General features: G+C 48.1%; 6 protein-coding genes across 6 annotated transcripts; 1 reads left to right on the forward strand and 5 right to left on the reverse strand.

The window, feature by feature from the left end:
- Positions 1 to 1,099: 1,099 nt before the first annotated feature.
- On the reverse strand, positions 1,100 to 4,931 carry FOMMEDRAFT_121355 (Pkinase-domain-containing protein). Its single transcript, XM_007265501.1, has 5 exons — positions 4,311 to 4,931; positions 4,013 to 4,242; positions 3,261 to 3,944; positions 1,409 to 3,199; positions 1,100 to 1,352 (listed from the first exon to the last, which is right to left on the reverse strand). Exons 1-5 carry the CDS (start codon positions 4,537 to 4,539, stop codon positions 1,227 to 1,229), a joined length of 3,060 nt encoding a protein of 1,019 aa, XP_007265563.1. The 5' UTR covers positions 4,540 to 4,931; the 3' UTR covers positions 1,100 to 1,226.
- A 258-nt stretch (positions 4,932 to 5,189) lies between these two features.
- On the reverse strand, positions 5,190 to 6,721 carry FOMMEDRAFT_140065 (phosphoribosyl pyrophosphokinase). The gene is made up of 6 exons (XM_007265502.1): positions 6,578 to 6,721; positions 6,483 to 6,522; positions 6,102 to 6,411; positions 5,976 to 6,031; positions 5,750 to 5,845; positions 5,190 to 5,681 (listed from the first exon to the last, which is right to left on the reverse strand). The coding sequence occupies exons 1-6, from the start codon at positions 6,609 to 6,611 to the stop codon at positions 5,255 to 5,257; spliced, it is 963 nt and encodes a 320-aa protein (XP_007265564.1). The 5' UTR covers positions 6,612 to 6,721; the 3' UTR covers positions 5,190 to 5,254.
- A 2,015-nt stretch (positions 6,722 to 8,736) lies between these two features.
- Positions 8,737 to 9,764, reverse strand: FOMMEDRAFT_82947 (DCP2-domain-containing protein; the record flags this gene model as incomplete). Its single annotated transcript, XM_007265503.1, has 6 exons — positions 8,737 to 8,832; positions 8,888 to 9,040; positions 9,090 to 9,191; positions 9,246 to 9,453; positions 9,515 to 9,586; positions 9,652 to 9,764. The coding sequence occupies 6 exons, from the start codon at positions 9,762 to 9,764 to the stop codon at positions 8,737 to 8,739; spliced, it is 744 nt and encodes a 247-aa protein (XP_007265565.1).
- Positions 9,765 to 10,666: 902 nt separating this feature from the next.
- FOMMEDRAFT_106313 (uncharacterized protein) lies at positions 10,667 to 15,798 on the forward strand (the record flags this gene model as incomplete). The annotated part of the gene is made up of 12 exons (XM_007265504.1): positions 10,667 to 10,861; positions 10,922 to 11,337; positions 11,390 to 11,694; positions 11,748 to 12,060; positions 12,120 to 12,395; positions 12,461 to 12,677; positions 12,736 to 14,081; positions 14,138 to 14,608; positions 14,671 to 15,199; positions 15,251 to 15,284; positions 15,345 to 15,583; positions 15,652 to 15,798. 7 exons carry the CDS (start codon positions 10,667 to 10,669, stop codon positions 13,699 to 13,701), a joined length of 2,688 nt encoding a protein of 895 aa, XP_007265566.1. The 3' UTR covers positions 13,702 to 14,081; positions 14,138 to 14,608; positions 14,671 to 15,199; positions 15,251 to 15,284; positions 15,345 to 15,583; positions 15,652 to 15,798.
- Positions 15,799 to 16,045: 247 nt separating this feature from the next.
- Positions 16,046 to 17,274, reverse strand: FOMMEDRAFT_106316 (PDT-domain-containing protein; the record flags this gene model as incomplete). Its single annotated transcript, XM_007265505.1, has 5 exons — positions 17,115 to 17,274; positions 16,997 to 17,054; positions 16,716 to 16,936; positions 16,450 to 16,648; positions 16,046 to 16,395 (listed from the first exon to the last, which is right to left on the reverse strand). Exons 1-5 carry the CDS (start codon positions 17,220 to 17,222, stop codon positions 16,046 to 16,048), a joined length of 936 nt encoding a protein of 311 aa, XP_007265567.1. The 5' UTR covers positions 17,223 to 17,274.
- Positions 17,275 to 17,488: 214 nt separating this feature from the next.
- Positions 17,489 to 20,792, reverse strand: FOMMEDRAFT_19284 (uncharacterized protein). The gene is made up of 18 exons (XM_007265506.1): positions 20,661 to 20,792; positions 20,571 to 20,600; positions 20,497 to 20,501; positions 20,269 to 20,444; positions 19,877 to 20,216; positions 19,714 to 19,823; positions 19,576 to 19,665; positions 19,386 to 19,520; positions 19,286 to 19,325; positions 19,226 to 19,235; positions 19,144 to 19,172; positions 18,843 to 19,086; positions 18,677 to 18,784; positions 18,356 to 18,624; positions 18,135 to 18,291; positions 17,969 to 18,078; positions 17,865 to 17,905; positions 17,489 to 17,806 (listed from the first exon to the last, which is right to left on the reverse strand). Exons 1-18 carry the CDS (start codon positions 20,736 to 20,738, stop codon positions 17,613 to 17,615), a joined length of 2,166 nt encoding a protein of 721 aa, XP_007265568.1. The 5' UTR covers positions 20,739 to 20,792; the 3' UTR covers positions 17,489 to 17,612.
- Positions 20,793 to 20,804: the final 12 nt, after the last annotated feature.

Consider the following 20,804-nt stretch of genomic DNA (forward strand, 5'->3'; position numbering starts at 1 on the left):
TCCTTTCCTTCTCTTACCATACTATTGCCTTTCCGTATGCCATACCTTACTACGCCGGACTTTTCCACCCTTACCGCACCACACCACGATACCTTCGTGATTTCATCTCGGCCAAACACTCCCGTCATCGTCATAAATACTCAAATTAACAAATGTCCAGATACTGGTAAGTAATCCTCACCTTCAAATCATCATCACCGAACTCCTATTTTCTTCTCCATTCTGATTGACATGTCGAACAAACTTGCTGATCGATTTGCTGATATGATATATTCTCTTTTCTCGCAGCGGTCTCCGATTCCAGCAAGCTCCGCACGACCATTAACGTCATATCAATTAGACTAAACTACCTAAACCCCTCGTTATCTGTGCATATCAATACATATCATGCATACATATACATATACATACATGCCGCATCAGCCATGCAGAATTGCAATCACGAGCGAAAAGAGCGAGTGAGAGTTCAAACAAAGTAACTAGTCTCAATCGGCTTTAGTCCTTTCGAAAACATCCCCGTCTGCATCTAACGTGTTCTACGTGTTGCGTTCCCATGACCTTGCGACTAATCAGTCCGACAAAGTATCGGTCCCGGTCCTCCTGGCAACTACATATATCCTCATGAGAAACAACCGTCTCACTTCGTTCTCACTCTAAAGTCCGGACCCTACTTCCACATATTCAAATCCCATTCAGATACACATTCTAACTTTACCATGCGAAAAGACCCGTCGCTTTCTTCCCTCTTGGCTGCATACATTCGCGCTTATTTGTCCGACCGATGCACAAAGAAGACCAAAGGAGAAAAATAGAAATACATTATATATGTCTACTACGTCCCGTTCTGGCTTTCCACACACAGAACCAGCAGCTTGAGTAACAAGATGAGTGACGGAAGCTAACAACAGTTACGGACGCTGAACGAAACTCTGAGTTGTAAAGTAAGAAAAAAACAGAAAAAAATTGTGCTTCGACAGATGAGATAATAATACTGCGGAATACGAGAAATCCGTGTGAAAGAGAAGAGAAGAGCCGGAGCGACAAGTGAGACAGGAAAAAAAAACGAAACGAATGGAATTTGTTTGGGGTCAGAAAAAGAAAACGAGTATGCGATTAAAGAATAGAAGAAAAACTTAGATGGTAAACAACGAAGATAAAAACGAGAGAAAGCTGTGACTATGCGCAGGAATGCAGAAGGCGAACAGAAATAGAACGAACGAGTGTTGTCATGAATCTTCAGTCCGAACTACTAAAGGTTGTAGAGGTTCAGCAATCGATTCCAATTGTGAGAATGGTGGTAATGGGCTGTGCGGCATGTTGATACCGTCTTCCGTGCGTGGAGGCAATGGTGGCTGAGAAGTCCGTGTTAGGTATCATGCATTGAAGCATTAGAGGTATAATCACTTACAACTTTGAACATGGGGTTTATTGCAGAGTGAGGCGCTATTGCCGGGCTGGGTGGCTGCGCCTGAATCTGCCCATATTGCCCATATTCATAAGGACTACTCGGGGTGGGTGCACGAAAGCTTTGATGCTGCATCGGAGGGAGAGGATTAGGCAACGTGATAAATGGCTGTCGGTTCAACAACTGTTGTTGCTGCTGCGGCCCAGAAAGTGACAGAGAGTGCATCGGCAAAGGCGAACTTGCTTCGGACATTGAAGACCGTGCGGCATCATATGACGACATGGAAGCCCTTGAGTCAAAATCGCTTACGAGTTGTTGCTCGAACGAAGGCGAATTGGATGAGTGAGCGGATATCGACAACTCATCGCCAAATGACGTTCGAAGGGAAGAAGCAGATTGCATGCGAGTGACGCCGAAGAGGCTTGGTCGATGCCGCAGCCTCGTGGAGATTGGGTCACTTTCAACCGTTGCAAAGGACATTACAGACAACCTGCCGATGCTTTGCAGATCAGACGAGGACATGGAATGATCATCATCAAGGTCGCGTCGCCTCGCTTTAGTCCGATGCTCGGCTTCACGGTGGTTCTCATAATCCATTGGATTAGTTGCCTCGTTTGAACCGCGGAATCGCCCACCAGCAGCATTGATAGTCGCAGACGAGGATGACGCCTGTGCGATGCCAGAGCGCTGTTTGGATTTTGGCTTCTGAACACCGAGTAATTGGGTCGCGTTAGCCGAGTCCCAGTCAAAGTCGGAGCCGTGTTTCTGCTTAATCATCTGGCTACGCTTTTGCATGACGGCCCTAGCTTGTTCCCGACTGCGTTTCTCAGCCAAAGCACGCCGAGCCTTCTCCGCTTCCAATGCGATACGCTCAGCCTCCTTCTTACGTGTCTTCGCGTCCATGGGAGGTGGTGGTTCGATAACTATTGGTTCACCAATAGAGGATATCTCTGATGCAGGATGACTGTCTGTGCTTGACGTTTGCGTGCGCTTCAACGATGGCGTAGACGAAGACGATGCAACATTGAGTTCGTCCACGGGAGGAAGCACGTGCTGCTGTCCTTTCTCCCCGTTTCCGAACATAAGCCTCCCTAATCTCGCTGGTCTCCTGAACAGGTGATTTAGCTTCGACCCGGTCGGTGACTGTTGTATAGATGGCACTGCCAGCGGTTGCTCCGTGCCGGGAAGGTGTTTGGGCAGCTCCTGTGAAGAGGGCGATACCTCCATAGGCTCGGGTACCTGCTGTGGAACATGTTGGGGCGAAGAGGGTGTGACGTCCATTGCATCTCCTTGCCCATTCTGGAGTTGCACAGTACCGTTTGTCCAGGTGCCTTGTATGTGATTCGCCCCTGTAAACATAGAACCCGGTAGTGCTGGATTATAAGACGTGATGCATTCGTCGGTCTGAATTTGCAAGGCTTCCAACAAATCTGGAGTCGGTGACATTGGTCCGGTAGCCTGAGAGAAGAATGGTTTCCGATGCGAGTTCGTGTTGACATTGAACGCCGGTTTAGCGTTGGACGGAGAGTTCGAATGGGACGGAGGCACCGTACGAGGCGACAAGGAGGTCATGCTCAAAGCTGGCTTGAGTGACGGGGTAACGCTGATTTGAATTGGCACCTGCGGACCGGGTGGGATGTTACCGGGCATTGTCTCCATAATGTATGAGTGATCCAGACATTGTCGACAAGTCAATCGTGCATCTGGATCGTATTTGAGAAGATCTGAAATGCACTGGATTAAGCTATGTGGGACATTGCGGTCAAAAAGGGAATGCATGGGCACTGGCTTGAGCTAATAAATTGAGAAGAGTATGAGCAAGGAATGTCCCGGATGTGCTAAAAACCGTCATTACCTTAGGGAATTGATAGCCTACTGCGCGTGCCATCTTTATCCCTCTCAGCCATTTGCCGCCCCCATTAGAAACTCCACGTGCATCTACGCCATACTCATCCGACGGATCTCCTAGGATTTCGCAAATCCGAGCAACCTGGTCGATCTCCGTTCCTCCAGGAAAAAGAGGCTTCAAATTAATAAGCTCTGCCATGATTGTGCCAAGTGCCCAAGTGTCAACTGGGTTCGAATAATCTCGACTACGCAACAACACTTCTGGAGCACGATACCAACGCGTGGAGACGTACTCCGTGTATGGCGGCTTACTCTTTGTTTCCCGTGCCAGACCAAAATCGGCAAGTTTCACGATGACGACAACGTCTTTTTCCGGTGGGGCAGAAGGTGCGGCTAACGGCGATACATTGCGATAATCGAATAGACCGGTCGTTGTCACCAAGAGGTTTTCGGGCTTCATGTCCCGGTGGAAGTAGCCGTTCGCATGGATGTGATGAAGTCCCGATACGACCTGCCGAAAGATACAGGAGACGAGACCGCCTGCCAATGGACGTCCTTTCCTCGACTTAATCAGCTGATACAGGTTGCCTTCCATGGGTTCAAACACGAAGTAAAGTTCCTTGGTGGACGGGAGCAGGAAGAAATCGTACAGTGGAATAATGTTGGGGTGAAATGGTATGGCTCGTAATGACTTGAGAAATTTCAAACAGTCCACTGGTCAATCATCGACGGTGTATGGAATGCAAAATGGACACGCACCTGAAGTTCCTTCAGTTTTCTGCACTCGTCCCATCCCCCTTCCCATCTTTTCTTCATACGCTTCAATGCGACCAAACGTTTCCCAGCCCACTCCGGTCTCGCACCGGCGCCACATTGCATGGGGGATAGAGGTGTATTCGGCGGGAGCGTCGAGTGCCAATCAACGAGCCAGACGGTGCCAAAGGAGCCATCTCCCACAACCTTAATCGGTGTGTAGGAACGTTCGGAGCCTTGAAGTGAAAAGAAGTCGGCTAGTCAGTCGGCTATGCATAAGTGGAAACATGTGGGCAATACTGACTACTCTGGGCGTCGCCATGGATGAGTCGACTGCCATCGACGACAATAGAGGGGATTGCTTGGACACGGATGGGCTCCTTCGGCGCCGCAGCGGCGGAGGGCCGATGGTTGGGTGTCGGATGGGGATGGTGATTCCCATTTGGTTGTAGGTGGGTGTGGTGGGTGTGGGTATGGCCGTTTGGAATATGTGGATTGTACTGCTGCTGGACATGGGTTGAGGATGCGTACATGATACTACTGGATCGGCGAGCATTGCCCTAAGACTGGGAGAGGATACGTGACAGGTGCGGGGTGGCGGAGGGAGGATGAGAACTAATCGGACATGAAAAGGAGAGATAAAATATTAAGTTAGGACAATGTACGGCAGAAGGAAGGAGTGGGAGAGCACGGCTGCGTCGAAGGCGTCTGTGTGGGCGAAGACGAAGGAGGAGAGCGACGGCGAATGCCACGGACGGGACGAGTGTTGACGAGACGGCTCAGGTGTCGGGTCGGGGGTCAACACAGGTGGCCGGGGTCGGCCCGGGCGTTGCTCAAGACACTCAAATACAAGTCGCGCGCAGCTGGCGGTGAGCGGTGACGACGGCGGGGCGAGAGGAGTTGCTCGCTATTGCCGACGAGCGCAGGGGACGTTGAGGAGGGAGGAAGGAGAGAGTCGCTGGCGATACCTACTTGGAATGGAAGGATAGAAACAGGAAAAAACACAAGTAAATGGGAAGAACTGCATCAAAATCATTTTCCGGACGACACTTCTTAGCGTGACAATCGCGCCGATCCGAGCGCTCCAAACCCAATTCTCAATTCATTCCCGGTGCGGACCCGCGACACCCCCGGCTACGGTTTTTCTCGGGCCTACGCTTTGCCGCACATTGCCATTTTTTTTGGGTTTTATTCCGTAGTGCTTACGAGTAGTACATGTCTACATACAGCAAAGTCTGCGTCAAGGGATCAAAACGGCACTTCATCGAAGAGCTTCGAGACGCTCTCGCCATAATGGCTCCGTCGGATAACTTCCGCAAGCACTATGCCGATGTCAATCACCTCCACCTTTGAACACGCCGCCTGATGGGTCTCTTGCGGGATCGTGTTCGTCACAATCAGCTTCTCCAACGTGCTCTCTTCCAAGCTATTCAGCGCATTTCCACTCAAAATCCCATGCGTCACGATCGCGACAACTTTCGTCGCACCAGCTTCCGTGAGCTGCTTTGCCGCAAGCACGAGCGTCCCACACGTGTCCGCCATGTCGTCCACCAAGATCGCCGTCTTCCCTTTTACATGTCCTACGAGTACCATCCGCGAGACTTCATTCGCTTTCTTCCTTTCCTTATGGAACAGTGCAAAGTCCACGCCTAGACGATCGGCAATCGAAGTCGCTCTAAAACAGTCCAAAAATAAGCAACCGCTGCGAGCAGAACTCGGAGTGAAACAAGTCTAGAACTTCACCGTTTTGCACCGCCCGCGTCCGGGCTGACGATTACGATATCGTTCACATCATAATTGGTTGTGATGTGCAAAATGGCAGACGGCTCTGCATATAACTTCGATAACGCCGCAGGCAGACATGCGTGTGAAATTCAGCTAGAACGCATATAACCTGACAGCACTCACGCTGGTAATAGGACTCAATGTCAGCTCCCCACTCTACCACTTCTCTACAAATGTTACTTACTTGTCCACGGGAACATCAAAGAATCCCTGAATCTGCGATGCGTGCAGGTCCATCGTCTATTCACAGACACACACGGGAAACCCGATAAGTTCGGCGTGTAGAGAAACAGGACGTGTGGAGACGTACAACGACATGGTCGCACCCGCTCTTCTGTAACATATTCGCGACGAGCTTAGCTGTAATGGGCGCCCGACTTTTGTCTTTCTTGTCCTGACGCGCATACGGGAATAGAGGAAGCACGGCCGTGATACGTTTTGCGCTCGCGATTTTGCAAGCATGGATCATGATGCACATCTCCATGAGTGATCTGTTCACTTCGCCATGTCCAGTGTTCACGATGTACACGTCGTGCTCACGCACCGACTCCCCGATGCGTACGGAGGTCTCCCCGACACCATTGCAAGTTACTTCTGCGTTCGAGACAGGAATGCCAAGTCTGAAGTAATGGTTGTATGCAGAGTAGAATGAGACCTCTGACGAAATATAGCTGAGACATATATGACCCACCGGCGTGCTATGATCTCTGCGAGCTCAGGATGGCTTGTCCCTGTAACGTTTTGCGTGAATGAATGCAGTGGACACAAGCGTTGGCGTCAATGTACCAGAGAAAATTTTGAGTCCACCAGCAGACAGCATCTTGTGGCAACGAGCAAACTCGTCTTTGTGTAGCAAGAAAAAAGAGAATGAGTGCGAAATAGAAGGTCGTGAAGCGACACAAGAAGCTGACTAGTAGGCGTCAATAGTCGTCCATTAAGAGTGAATAAAAAGAAGGAAAATGAAGGAAACAGAGAAACGACTCCAGTACGCGGTACCTTCATTACGTCATCAAACTCATAACGCACGTTCCTTCACACCGTGTTTCGACAATGGCACAAATCTGAATTCTTCATTTGCCGCGGGGAAAACTTTAACGACAGGACTTCTGCTACAAAAACTATGGTACTGGTACAGATGCAAACCTGATGGAGAAGGATCGATTCAATTCAGAACAAGGAATGACAGGATGAAATGAAATATCATTTCGGAGGCGAATGTGAAGTTGACACTTGGGTTGATAAGTAGCACTGGAACGAACGAGGAAAGCTATGAAGGAAGCCGAGATATAGAGCTGTGGTGTAAGAGAATATAAAAGTAAGTCAAGAAAAGAAGCGTCAAGAATAGCACAGAGACAGGGATGCTACAAGGAATCATAATTATTAGTGGATTCCGTCGCGCCACAATAGCCAAAACAGAAGACGTGCAGAGAAAATATGCCTGAATGAGAGACCAATAAACAATTCATCTATGTACATTGCAAACTTAATCATAAGCGGGGAGGGGCCGCAGAGTTGCCTGTGGAAAAATTAGGGCGTGTGGCGTCCGATACTAACGTATGAGCTGAGTTCGGGTTGAGAATTGAAAGCAATTGAGCCGCATTAGGCTGCATAGGCTTGTATGAATTTACTGGCATGTTTGGCCCATGTTGGATAAAGGGAGGTTGTGGCTGCGCAGAAGGGGGTGGCAGCGGCGCAGTGAGAGGTCCTGAGTTGAGATGGACTGGTCCAGTCGGAGGCGGCATTACCCGCAGTGGCTGGGGCACTAGAGTACGCGTCCGTGTAGGCGGCATAAACGGGCTCGGTTGTACCGATCCAGCACCGAATGGTACAGGTGCTTGGATAGGAGCGGCACCGAAAGGTTGTGTATGATAAAACGGAACTTGTCCATTTGCAGGTTGACCATTTGATCCTCTCAGTATGGAAAGCAAAGAATCTTGTTGCATAGACATGTTTGGCCCATGACGGCGCATGGAAGGTGGGGGTGGAAATAGCGCTTGACTTGTCACGGGACGAATCGCAAACGGATCGATCGGAATCGATGTGACAGGTCGACCATTTACATTAGGCCTCATCCCAACATTATGTATCACAGGCCCTGCAGGAAGGAGTGCAGCACCATCCAGACCAAAAGGCATGGGTGGAACAGATTGTGGTGGACCAGGATGAGGAAACTGAGGAGCTGCGCCAACTGGCGTCGAAATTGCAGCCTCCTGAGCAACAGACTCGAGGAGAGCCAAGTGCTTTAGGTGACGATCAGAAGCTGTGTTTGGAAAGGCCGGACCTGAGGGTAACGCCTGCGCACTCTGAGGTCGAATAGTCACGATTGAACTATCTGACCTAGAAGAGTCAACCGGAGACTTTGTACCGAGCAGAGAAAGAGAATTTGCAGTAACAATTGGCGGGATGGGGTCCGCATTCCTAACTTCATTGTCCAAGGCACCCATGGGCCTTGAACAATTCTTTTCTTTCTCGGTAGCAGACGCAAGACTACTTTTCGCTGAAGTTGGGGTAACGGAAGTAGATCGTAATTCGGTTTCCTTGTTGAGCTCGGGTTTACTGGCAGAAAGAGTGAGGCTACTCAGCAACCGCGCAAAATGTGGATCCAATGGAGCATCAGAGTTGCTCTCCGTATCAACTTCCGCAGCGACAGGCATTGCCTCCGTTGACTGAGGCGAAGGAGTCTGAGGCTCGCCATTATCGACAGACGATGAGCTGTAGCCATGCACATCGCGTTCAAGGCTGACGGCTCTAATTGATGTCTGTTGACGATGCTCAATATCAGCATCACCATTGAGATTCGTTTGGATCGAGAGGTCCACGCTTGGATCGTCAACGTTCTTTCGCCGATTTTGACGACGGCGAGTGGGCTTATTAACTCTAATGAACTCCTTTAAGGCACTATACATCCATGTGAGACACGAAGACACGGTATGTGCGTGACAAACTCACTGGACAAAAGGAGAAATCAAATAAAACTTCCCAGGAACTTGTTTATTACGCTTCCAAGAAGGGAGGTCCGAAAGCTTAAACCAATCAATTTTCTGCAGATGTAGGCGGATGAGACAACTGTCTAAACGATACAGTCATTATACGCACGCTGATCTCCTTTCTAGTACGAGTATGGAAGGGATAGTCCTCGGGGATCCCTCCTACGATGAAAAGCGTCACCCGTTGCTCTCTTATCGTCATTTCAATGCAGTCCTTTGGGCGAATATATTCAGAGATGTTGAAACCGGTTTCTTCTGCGACCTATGGAAAACATTTATTAGAATATGCGAAGACAGTATGCTGCGAATACTACCTCGCGTGCTGCACACTCGTGTGCTGGCTCATTCTGGTTGATCTTTCCCTTAGGAAAGCTCCAGCCTGCGGACGACTTCCAGCCCTTCACAAGTATACACTGTACGCAGTAACTTTAGTCGAAGACTATGAGGAAGATGTGCGAACTGTGCACCTTATCCCATTTGTCGTTGAGCATGATCGCGCCACACACGGGAACGCGAACCTTGTACTGCATAAAGGTGTTGAAGTATTGCTCGTGTTCGGCGCTCCATTGACGAAGAAGGGGACATGAGTTAAAAAAGATGGAAGAAAATCTCTTGAGCGTCAAGCTTGGAAGCTTTGGATTCGCTTCGCGCATAAAATCCTCGTAGTACCAGTGCCTAAAAGGAAGCGATGCAATGAAGTGAGGAGCGGCAAGGGTCAGGATGACTCGTGGCTCACGCTTGTTCGACTTGGAAGCACATCCGCTCAACGGATTCCAACTCTTGATCCGGAAGATTCATGATAAATCGACTGTGTATGAAGACAGAATTGGACATCGGAATTGTACACTGGCTAAACGACGCAGGCGAGCTTACGTGGATAATTCCTCGAGCACCTCGTCGAGCGAGGCATCTGAGAAGAAGGAAGGGTCAAAGGTCGGGGCCGAGTGTGATATTTCTGGAGAAGATGATGAAGAGGACGAAGCCATGATTGCATAAGATGGAGGAGAGAAGAGAAAGGAGGGCAGTAAGTCGAGTCGCTGTACAGATGTTGATTCGTTGTGGCCGCCTACGTGCAGTGCCCCTAGCCTGAGCTCACCGTAACAAATTGTCACATCCCGTGACTACTAGCGACAATAGACTTCCCCAAAATGGACCATGTTGTTATCTCGCGCGCACAATTTACATAAGCTAGAACATCAACGTAGTGACGTAGTCAAATCAAACAGAAGCTCTCATGCTCCTGGCCGTTGCATGAGTGTGCATGAAAGGTCCCATATTGTAGTCATTCACTGCTGCTATCCAACTAGCCAAGAATAACAGTTTACTGAAAATTGGTAAACCCTTCTCCCTGGGCTCTAGTGAACAGCCCTGGAAGGCCTGATACACGTCCCAACCAGTTACCCCTGGAATGGACAAAATACCACCCCGGTGTAAGTTGCAAGCGCTCCTCCACAAATGCTTCTCCTTGGTTCTAAGCTTCCTACCGTCGGAGACTCGGAGGTACCGATTGTAACACTACTGTTAGTCGCTTCTTGGATGTTTCATAGTATTATTCATGTATATTCTGGACTGCCCGACGTGCTAATCGTATACTTTAACTAGAATTCATTCGGAATAAGTGTACTCCTGTTCTTTAATCTTGCTTTTCTTTCTTTCTTTAGAGAACGGATGCGTGACCCGAAAAATAGCCTGTATCGGGATGTCACGCCCGATTGTTCAAAGGTACTTCCAAAAGAGGTAAATTCGTTCTCGAGACTTCTTGCCCGTTCTACGCCGATCTCGACGACGTCAGTGTCCCGAATGTTCTCTGCTGAATCAGTTTGCGCATATAAAGAGCTCGTCGGATGCTAAACAGGCAGTCTCAGCTTATCTCCTATTAGAGTCCTAAATGTCTAGCTTCAACTTCACTGACCGTGCGCAGCAGTCAGTCGCTGCTGCACTCCAACTTGCCAAAGACTATGCTAACGCCCAAGTATACCCCGTCCACTTGGCCTTCGTCCTTCTCAACGAAGGTTCTGGCGGCGCCGAATCAAAGCAACATTCTCTTTTTTCTTCCGTTATCCAGAAAGCCGGTGGCGAACCAGTAAGTTTATTGCACTTCTCAGCCGTACTTGCTTGCGCCCATGCTAACGTGGTCTTTTAGCAACTCATGAATCGTGCTCTACAAAAGCAGATCGTTCGCCTGCCGACGCAAGAGCCTGCACCAGAAGATATCTCGATTTCCTCTGCTGCCATGAAAGTCCTCAACGAGGCGCAGTCCGTACAAAAGAACATGCACGACAGCTACATAGCCCAAGACCATCTCCTCCTCGCTCTCATTAAGGACTCAACTATCGCCACCGCACTCAAAGAATGTTCCCTTACCGAGGCTTCCCTCAAGACCGCCATTCAGCAAACACGAGGGGACCGACGCGTCGACAGTAAACAAGCTGAAGAGGGCTTCGATGCTCTGCAGAAGTACGCCGTTGATCTGACAGCCCTCGCTGAAGAAGGGAAAATCGATCCAGTCATCGGGAGAGACAACGAAATTCGACGCGTAATCCGTATCCTCTGTCGAAGGTATGCATTTACTTTTTTATGATTTTTTTAAAGAATTTAATTTCGATTTCAGAACAAAGAATAACCCAGTTCTAATCGGAGAGCCTGGTGTAGGAAAGACAGCTATCGCTGAAGGCCTAGCTCAACGCATCGTGAAACGCGATGTTCCAGCTTCACTATTTTGCCGTCTCTTCAGCCTGGATATGGGTGCACTAATGGCGGGTGCAAAGTACAAAGGCGAATACGAGGAGCGGGTAAAGGCTGTCCTAAATGAAGTCGAGAAGGCTGTAGAGGAAGGCACTGGAGTGATTCTCTTCATCGATGAACTCCATCTCATCATGGCAGGAAGTGGTAGTGAAGGAGGTGGAATGGATGCAGGTAAGTTACCTTGATTTCACTAACTTGATAATATTTGCTGAGCGTTTGTACAGCGAACCTCTTCAAACCTCTCTTGGCGCGCGGGAAGTTGCGATGTATCGGCGCGACGACCCTCGCCGAATATAGAAAATACATCGAAAAGGACGCCGCCCTCGAACGCCGATTCGCTCAAGTAATCGTCAACGAGCCTTCCGTCCCCGAAACGATCTCGATCCTTCGAGGTATTCGGGAGAAGTACGAGGTGCACCATGGTGTGAGGATCCACGATGGCGCTCTCATTAGCGCCGCACAACTCGCACATCGCTACCTCACGGCGAGAAGACTTCCGGACGCCGCCATCGATCTGGTCGACGAAGCGTGTGCAAGGTAAGTCACACATTTTGGATTTTCTTCTTGAAATAGTTGTTGATCATACTGTCTGATAGTGTTCGTGTCACCCGCGAGACCGCTCCTGAGGAGATCGACAAGCTCGAGAGGCGCAAGCTTGAGCTTGAAGTCGAAATCCATGCGCTTGAACGCGAAAAGGACGAAGCGAGCAAAGAGCGTCTTAGCGTCGCTCGCAAAGCTATCGCGGATGTCGAGGACAAACTTGCTCCTCTTAAGGCCGCGTACGAGAATGAAAAGAAGCGTGGAGATGAGATCACTAATCTGCGTCGACGGATTGATGAGCTGAAGGCGAAAGCAGATGAAGCCGAGAGAAGGTATGTTATCTTAAGCTTATTTTACTCCTCTGTAGATCAGATAATTGACCTGTGGTATTGTGCAGATACGATCTTGCAACCGCATCGGATCTTCGTTACTACGCTCTCCCTGATCTGACCCAGCGAGTCGCCCAGCTTGAGGCAAAGAAGGCGGAGGAAGATGCTGCCGCAGGTGGTGGAACCGATACCGTAACGTCTGAACAGATTGCTGAAATTGTTGCCCGATGGACATCTATTCCGGTCACGCGACTTTTGTCAACGGAGAAGGAGAAACTTCTGAGGGTAAGTACCGAGATGTGCTTGAAGATAGCAAAATATACTGACTGACATTTCTACCTAGATGGAGAAGATCCTGTCCGAAGAAGTTGTTGGACAACCAGAAGCAGTCAAGGCTGTTGCAAATGCTATTCGTCTTACGAGGAGTGGACTAGCAAACGCACAACGTCCGATTGCGAGCTTCCTTTTTGCTGGACCGTCTGGAACTGGAAAGACATTGCTTAGCAAGACTCTCGCCTCTATCCTCTTTGACTCAAAGGAAGCAATGATTCGTATCGATGCGTCGGAGTATTCAGAAAAGCATGCTATATCTCGTCTAATTGGCGCTCCTCCAGGCTATGTTGGTCATGACTCTGGAGGACAGCTCACTGAATACATCCGTCGCAAACCGTATTCAATCGTTCTCATCGACGAAATCGAAAAAGCCTCGCGAGAGTTTGTCACGTTATTCTTACAAGTACTCGATGACGGCCGGCTCACTGACGGGCAAGGTCGCGTTGTCGACTTCCGCAACACAGTGATTATCATGACGTCCAACCTCGGTGCTGCATATCTTAACGAAATGGGTGATGGACCCGTTAGGCCGGAGACTCGCGCACTCGTCATGAGCGCAATCCAAGGACACTTTCCACCCGAGTTCATCAACCGTATTGACGAAGTTGTAATCTTCCGCTCGCTTTCACGCAGAAACATAACGAAGATTGTCGATATACGTCTCAAAGAAGTACAGGAGCGGCTTAGCGACCGGAAGATGGCCCTCAATGTCTCTCCCGAAGCGAAAGAATACCTGGCATCCGTTGGATATTCGCCTGTCTACGGCGCCAGACCGCTCAATCGTGCAGTCCAGTCTGAGCTCCTCAACCCTCTCTCAATTCTCATCCTTGAAAATGCCGTACGCGACGGCGAGATGATTAACGTGCAATTTGATGGACCGCATAACCGACTGTACATCGTGCCCAATCACGAGGCAACAGCGAAGATGGACGTAGATTGGGATGATGATGACATTGAAATCGAAGAGATGGATTGAAATGATCGCAATTTTTTCTTAATTTGACCACTCAATACTTACTCGTTTTGCTATCTTCAAATATCTTGTATATTTTACTGTGCAAGCTGTATTAATAGACATGCAACCAATGTAAACTAGATCAGTACAATAAACTTGTTTCTTGAAGGTTAAAATTCTTTGGCCATAAGCAAGATGCGTCAAGGTAATGTACATAAATCATGGATACAGGGAGGACACCTTTTTTTAATCAGCGGCTAAAATATTCAATGCAAACAAAAAAACAACGTGGTTCAATGTTGCAGCGAATCAGAAATCGTGTTATAATCAGGTTCTGGCTCATGAAGATAAGAAAATGCCGGCTCGTGGTTTCTGGGCTTGACCCATTCAAACTTTTTAAGCTGCCAGCCAGAATGGTCAGAAATACAATCACGGACAGATAAATTCTGACACTTACACCAAAGTATTCCGGTTTATTCTGCCTTGGCCCATTCAACTCAACGAACTGGTACCGTGGCTTGCCTGTGACATCTCTACCAATATACGTAGCTGCGATATGCTTGATCCCAGCCCTCTCTAAGTGCTCGTAGAAATGATGTTCAACGATATCATTGAATAGCTCGACGGCTCTTTCATTCGAAGGATCCCAACGTTGACCCTGAAGGAACCTCCGATAGTCTTCTGTCATCCACGCGAAGTTCTTCTCGTATGCATCTCGAAGAAGGATGCTATAGTCGCAATCAGCGACGGGACAGTACCACTCCGACGATCCTGCGGGAAAGACTGGCGGACCGTATGCCAATTCCTTCGGTACGGCGGCTAGGACGTCGGGCTTCGTGTACAGTCTCGGTTTTCGCTCGTCCGGACCCGTGAAATGGCCGTCGGGAGAGGGCTCACGACTTCTCCGTGGTCTACCTACTTGGCGGTACTTTGTGGATCAGAAGAACTTGTCAGTAATACTCAGTGCTATAAAAATTGCGTTTAGCTCACAGTATGCTGATAATTGCGTTCAACCACGGTATCTCCGTCGGTGTCCATTGGGATCTCTGGAGCAGGTTCATTCTCTAATATGAGCTCGTCTTCTTCAGGCCACAACCCATCTATTTCATCACAATCACCGGGATTTCTTTCTTGTCCCAGTTGCCGAGGACTATTCCAGCGCGAATTCACCTCTTTAATGAACCTTATCCATGAGGTTTTGTCAAGCAGTTTACCCTTAGTTATCCTCTGTAGAAGCCAATGAGAGTGTCTACCAAACATGGTATAGACTTCTGACCGATGGACGTGTCGCGGCGACAGGGAAGGATTCGTATTATTCGCACGAAAGTGTTTCAAGTTTTCTTCAAGATATTTGGACACGAGCCACCTTGGAGTGCGTTCTCGGAGAGGCGTATGTTCATTTTGCTTAACTACGTTTGCTATTGCCCTATAACAGCTCCATTTCGATAAAAAGACTCTTGAAAGAGCGTAGGACTGCACGTGCAGAGATCGAATTATGAACTCATGTTCGACCTTTGATCTAGAAGACTTATCAGTAAGCGAAGCCTCGCAGTTCTCTTCAATTACTAACGCGTCTCGAGAGACAATACTGAAGACAGTAGAAGCTGTCCAATTAATTCGTCAGTCACAGATGCAAAAGTTAATATAAGAATGCAGAAACTGACTGTCTAATCCCCTCGGTTCGAATAGGAGTGTCCCACATACTTTGACTTTAATTTTGAAGTGAGGACTGAAAAAATACTGTTTCTCCAATGTTCTCTCCATCTTCTGGCACAGATCGGCACGCAATCTTCCAGTGCCCTCGTCAGATAGATAGGATTTGTTTGCCGCTGTCAGTGTTAACACGCCCATGAATTTGACTGGCCCTTTATCTCTATATTTTTTGTTGTCGACATAGTCAAGACTATGGAAACATTCAGTTTAAGCAATCAGTTGCTACAGCAAAGTTGCCTGCCACATAAACCAACATACCCAATGATTTCATTTTTTTGTCTAAACAATACTGAATTTAGACTCAGGCTCTTCCTTGAGCCTAGCCGGGGATTAAGCAAATCTGCAACATCATATGGTCCAAAGTGTTCAGCTTGTAGTCTCTCAGGAAGTGGGAGCATAGGTAGTGTACAAGAAAGTAGTTGCTTCCAAGTTGGAGGCGTAGCCCAAAAGTCAAGACGTTGACGGAAAGTTGGTCGTTGTCTTTTGTGATTAGTCATCAGACGCATATTTTTAGAAACACAAAGTCGCCATGAAGCTGAAAGCACTGGTCATGCAGAAATTTTTATTTCAATAAAACTCGATGACAAGACGGTATCACCAGTGATAATATACACTTCTAGAAATCTACAACAACTATATATGTAAGGAAATACTACCAAGTCCCCAAACAACCACCCTCCCAACCCAAATCACGAACGCGCCCCAATGCAGCTTCCACCTCGTCTACCCATGAATGTATCTGTTCGCCGGAATTGGTTCGTGTTGACGTGTGTGGCAATTTTGACACCTCCAAAATATAAACGTCATGGAACGGGGTGCACTGAATAGAAGGCCTTCTGTTTATATGTCGAACGACCAAGTTAAGTTCTGTTATCACAGGCGCGAGACCTATAGCCTTCTCAGAATCTGAGGATATTCGTAAGAGAGCGCGGGATTCTTCGGACTCTACATCTGGAACCAGAGACGAGGAGTCGGCTGTTATCCAGAATTTCGTGAAATTATCTGCTGCACTTTTAGCAACAGAAATCTGGTCTACTTGACTGAAAAGCTGCGTACTCTTTTCACTCTGGATTCCTTTCTCTAATAGCTCGAGGCCCGGGTACACAACCGTGCACACTTCCGAGCATATCGCAGCGGCAACCTGTCTCAAGGGTTCCGTAAGAATCGCCTCTGCCGCTGCTGCTGTCGACGGCGTTTTCGTTACCACAGCTTCCGGCAAATGCTCCTTTAGATATGAGTTGCATTGGCCTAATGCCTGAGAACAACGATCAATACTTTGTTGAAACATGACTAAACTAAGGGAGGTCAAAAATAATACAGACTTGTTCATGACTGAGAACCTGTTTGACATCGCCTAGCTTCGTTCCTTGAGCAACCAGAAGGCAGTGTTGAACTTGTAGAGTTACTTCTCCCCGAATGAACTTGGTTTTTCCTACTTCTGGTAGTCGAAGAAGATCGAGTGATTCAATAACGGCTCCGAATATAGAATTTTCAGCAGGAATTACGGCAATTGAAGCCTCTGAAGGAACTGCATGGAATGCATCTAGTCAAAAAAATGTTTTAGTGAAACATCTGGAAAGGCAAACGAAGAATATAATCATGCCTGATATAGTTTCCTTCTGAACATATTCAACATCATGGCCGAAGTGGTTGAATGCAATCTAGTGTTCCGCAAATTGTCAGTGCATGCCACACCTCGTTCCCGCACGAAGCTGTCTCACCTGATGAGAATAAGTACCCCTTGGGCCCAGAAAAGCGACCCTCATCGGTGTCTCGCTAGTCGTGCGTTTAAACCGAGACGATGCACCAGTGTCTTGAATAAACGGCATTCGTCGTCAACAACTTGCAAAAACGTGACAAGCGATATCGCAGTCCAAAACCCGAAATGTCCGGCAAACTCAGTATAGAAGATAGCGGCAGATGTGCAAGCCTCAAGACACGGACGTGATATAGAGATGTGTTCATGGCGGCCGCAGTTTGAGGAAGGAGCGACGATCAGCAGTCATGAAGCGTTCCTATCGGCGAAAGTTGATTATTCACACCGAGTAAACAATATAACATCGACAATTCTCAATCGCCCCAAGTACAGGAACGGGAAGTCTAGTAGTAGTAGTACATACAAGAGACAAAATACCGATAGCACTGGACAAAAAGCACTCGAACCCGATTAGACCTAAATATAGTCTACAAGTTAAATTGAAGAAATCAAAATGTATCAGTTATTCGTATATCTCGGGCGGAATACCAATCCCCATGAGAAAATCAAGACCGTTCGCGCCGCCATTCGGTACCGAAATTGTCGAATAACCAGGACTCATTGGGAATGCTGGATTTTGGAAGTTGGGTAGCATGACATCATCTAGTATTCCAGCGGTTTGCAAAATAATATCATCGAGCATCTTTGCATATCGATCTAACAAGTGCCAAGTAAGGGCAATATGCTGGAACGAAATAAGATCCGGAATACGCACATGCCAATGGAATACGTGTTCCGATCTTAGCTAGAGCAATGCTACCGTGAATCAAACGTATGAATGTTAGCACATGTCGGCACAAACTCGAAGAGCAGCTATACCGAATATATTCAAGTTCGGTTCGCACCGTCTGCGACTGAACCTGATCTCCCCTCTGCTTTGCTTCATGAAGGATGCGCGACAGGACTCTACCGGCCATGAAGAAAGCAAACTGATTAAGACAAGCATGTGTGAGATGAGTAACCCAACATGTATAAATGGCCTTACGCAGCAGAAATTGTCCAGCAGAGTTAGGTCGAAACTAGTTGCCCATATTGCATACAGTTGGTCAAGAATTGCACGAGCGGCCTCTAGGATCCTCTGAGCGGAAACGCATCCTTTCCTTTTCAAGTCGACATGCGGGTCATGCAGTAGAATTTTTGCACTGGCCAGATTTTTAACACGAATTAGCACCCAGAAAAGTAAATATAGTAGGTGTGAAGACTGACACGCTTGGGGCGAGATGAGCGATAAGCAGATGCATGTCGACGACTCCATCCTGCGTGGCATCTCTGAATCCTTTGGGAAAACTCGATGTAAAAGCTGACACCAAATGGTCCATTTTCTTGAAGCCTGAGGTCTGTCGTGGGTCGATGTATTGTGCATTTGCACAGTAATCTTCGCTGAGCAGCGAACCTAGGGAGTTAACCATGTCTGGTTCTCCTGCAAAGTTCTTCGCACGAAACCGTAAATTAAAGTTCTTTACACGAGATAAAACCTGCAGTAAAAATGAATGGATGACAAGTAGATTAACAAAAGAGACCTCGTACGATTGATGATTTTATATACAAGACGAATGAGTCGGTTTGCTCTGGGGGATGCGTGAGGAGCATGTCAGGGCTATGAGCCCATTGTCGGTCCTTTGGTGGCACGAGAATCTGATACCGTTAGGTGTCAGTGACAGCACTTCTTGACGAGACAAGGAAAGAAACATACGCCTTGCTCAAATTGATCAGCTCGAACAGGGAGTAACTGTGAAATATCCTGATCATCTAAGCTCATGGCCCATCCATTTCCCGAGGAATAAAACCTCTCTGTTGCATAGGTCAGCCAAAATGTGTTCCGCCGCGTTTCGTCATCTATTACGGTCTTTGCGGGAGCGATAATGGATGGCGCCCGAAGGCATTTGGAAATGGAATGAAACGGTGGGCACATATTCAAGCCCAAAGGGATCAGGTATCTATTTTGCAGGAGGACATATAAGATGCGACATGTAATGTGAGCGGAGGAGAAATACCTCATTGCACGACCGCTTGTCAAAAATACCTAATATCGAAGCGTGAATAATGTCTTAAATAGATAAACTGCATCTTAATTACGTCTGCCCATCTACCCTAAACGTAAGTATCATAAATCATCGACCAGAGGGATTGACTCACTTTGCATGCGTGTGATAAAACCAACAAAGTGCGGTGGTTGCTATTTGTGACAGAATATTAGACATGACCAATAAGAATGATTCGAGGAAAAGGATAAAACCTTGCTGGCACTCGAAGAGGCGTTCACCAACTGTCGTGCTTTCGTCAATTGCAGCAGCAGCAAACTTCGCGTGTATTTCGCCGAAAGAGTCAGGTAAGGCTTTCCGTCGTTTATATGCGCTTTGGAAGAGGTCATCTGTGGGGCATTGAGATATACACTGGCAACCGACATATCTGACTAGAGGGCAAACCTGCTGGGGTCTCTGCAAAGTTCGGTAGGGGAGGGGGATCGACGGCGCTAGTGTAAAAGCTTCCAACCGCACATATCGCGTGTAAAATGGCTGAGTGAAAGTGAGCAAGGCCTTTTTCCAGTTCACTGCAAGACATACCAGTATGGGGAAAGTTAGAATGGGTCGACGGCAAAGTTAATGAGGCCAGAAAAGTCGGTCCATGAAACAGTCGGCCAGCATGAGGATGAAAAGCAAAGAAGACTTCCACGCTATCGCAGCGTTCAGCAACGCATTAAGTCATAATGGACGACATTTGTCTTACAGATGCTGTAAGAGGGGAAAAGCAGGCAGATTGTGGGGCCAGTTTGGCCAAAGTACTTGTGTAGCTTGATTAGTACCATTTTGCAAATCGCTTCCACTGTCGGTCGCGAAGTTTAGCGGAGGAGTGGAAATAGGAGAAATATGCGCCGGTATTAGAGGTGAAAACGGCTTCTGAATGTAGGGTAACGTGTTAATATACTCTTGGTTTGAGGAGTCTGAAAAGCTGTTTATAGGCTGTCCTGTAAGAGATAGGATTGCGGGTGCGGAGGTATTGGTAGATATTGACGGCCGTGGATGCTCCTCCTCCTCTTCTTTCTGGCGCAGAAGTGCTTCAAGCTCATCTGAACGAGTTCAAATGACAAATTTCACCCAGATGGAGATTACAGGACGTACTTATTCGATTCTCGAGCCTCTCGTATCTATTCTTTGGCGCGGAATGGGGCTGAGCGCCGTTCTCCTGGACTTCGTCAAATGTACATTCAAGGGGCGGCACCTCTGCACCTGGAGGAGCATGGGAGACAGTGTTCTTGTGTGACCGAACACAGGTTGAGCAAGGTCGCCGTGCGTCACTTTAGCCAGTGGGTTAATAACAGCAGGCTCGGGCATCGGTCTTGGACTGACCATTTCTGCCGAACGAAAGTTAGGCTGATGAGACTCGGCTAGCACACAGTAAATGGATATAAAGAGATGCTTACAAGCTTCCTTCGTCTGCATTGGTGACATGCCTACGGAGGTATCACGCTCGATGTTAGAGTCCAGACTCAAGCGACACAGCATGGACCTGCCTGATTGCGTTTGAGGATGGGAGCCGGGGTCGGTTCGCCTGTGTGGTCGGTGAATGTCCCGCTAGGTATCTTAGGCATGCCCAGCCTGCTCGGATGCTCTACGCGACTCGAACCGAGTTCAACAGGTACTGTGTTGGGGATGCT

This window comes from Fomitiporia mediterranea (assembly GCF_000271605.1).
Source record: "Fomitiporia mediterranea MF3/22 unplaced genomic scaffold FOMMEscaffold_5, whole genome shotgun sequence".
NCBI lineage: Eukaryota > Fungi > Basidiomycota > Agaricomycetes > Hymenochaetales > Hymenochaetaceae > Fomitiporia > Fomitiporia mediterranea.

What these genes read in the sequence shown, in the direction of transcription:
- FOMMEDRAFT_121355 (XM_007265501.1), bottom strand. Translation starts at nt 4,539, where the DNA reads ATGTACGCATCCTCAACCCATGTCCAGCAGCAGTACAATCCACATATT. An exon ending in GAAAACTGAAGGAACTTCAG is followed by an intron (nt 3,945 to 4,012) that starts GTGCGTGTCCAT and finishes AAATTTCTCAAG; the next exon opens with TCATTACGAGCCATACCATT. An exon ending in TAGGCTATCAATTCCCTAAG is followed by an intron (nt 3,200 to 3,260) that starts GTAATGACGGTT and finishes TCAATTTATTAG; the next exon opens with CTCAAGCCAGTGCCCATGCA.
- FOMMEDRAFT_140065 (XM_007265502.1), bottom strand. Translation starts at nt 6,611, where the DNA reads ATGCTGTCTGCTGGTGGACTCAAAATTTTCTCTG. An exon ending in TTTGATGTTCCCGTGGACAA is followed by an intron (nt 5,846 to 5,975) that starts GTAAGTAACATT and finishes GGCGTTATCGAA; the next exon opens with GTTATATGCAGAGCCGTCTG. An exon ending in GACGCGGGCGGTGCAAAACG is followed by an intron (nt 5,682 to 5,749) that starts GTGAAGTTCTAG and finishes GGACTGTTTTAG; the next exon opens with AGCGACTTCGATTGCCGATC.
- FOMMEDRAFT_19284 (XM_007265506.1), bottom strand. Translation starts at nt 20,738, where the DNA reads ATGCCTAAGATACCTAGCGGGACATTCACCGACCACACAGGCGAACCG. An exon ending in CTTTGCAGAGACCCCAGCAG is followed by an intron (nt 19,521 to 19,575) that starts GTTTGCCCTCTA and finishes AATGCCCCACAG; the next exon opens with ATGACCTCTTCCAAAGCGCA. An exon ending in CCTCTTCGAGTGCCAGCAAG is followed by an intron (nt 19,326 to 19,385) that starts GTTTTATCCTTT and finishes TGTCACAAATAG; the next exon opens with CAACCACCGCACTTTGTTGG.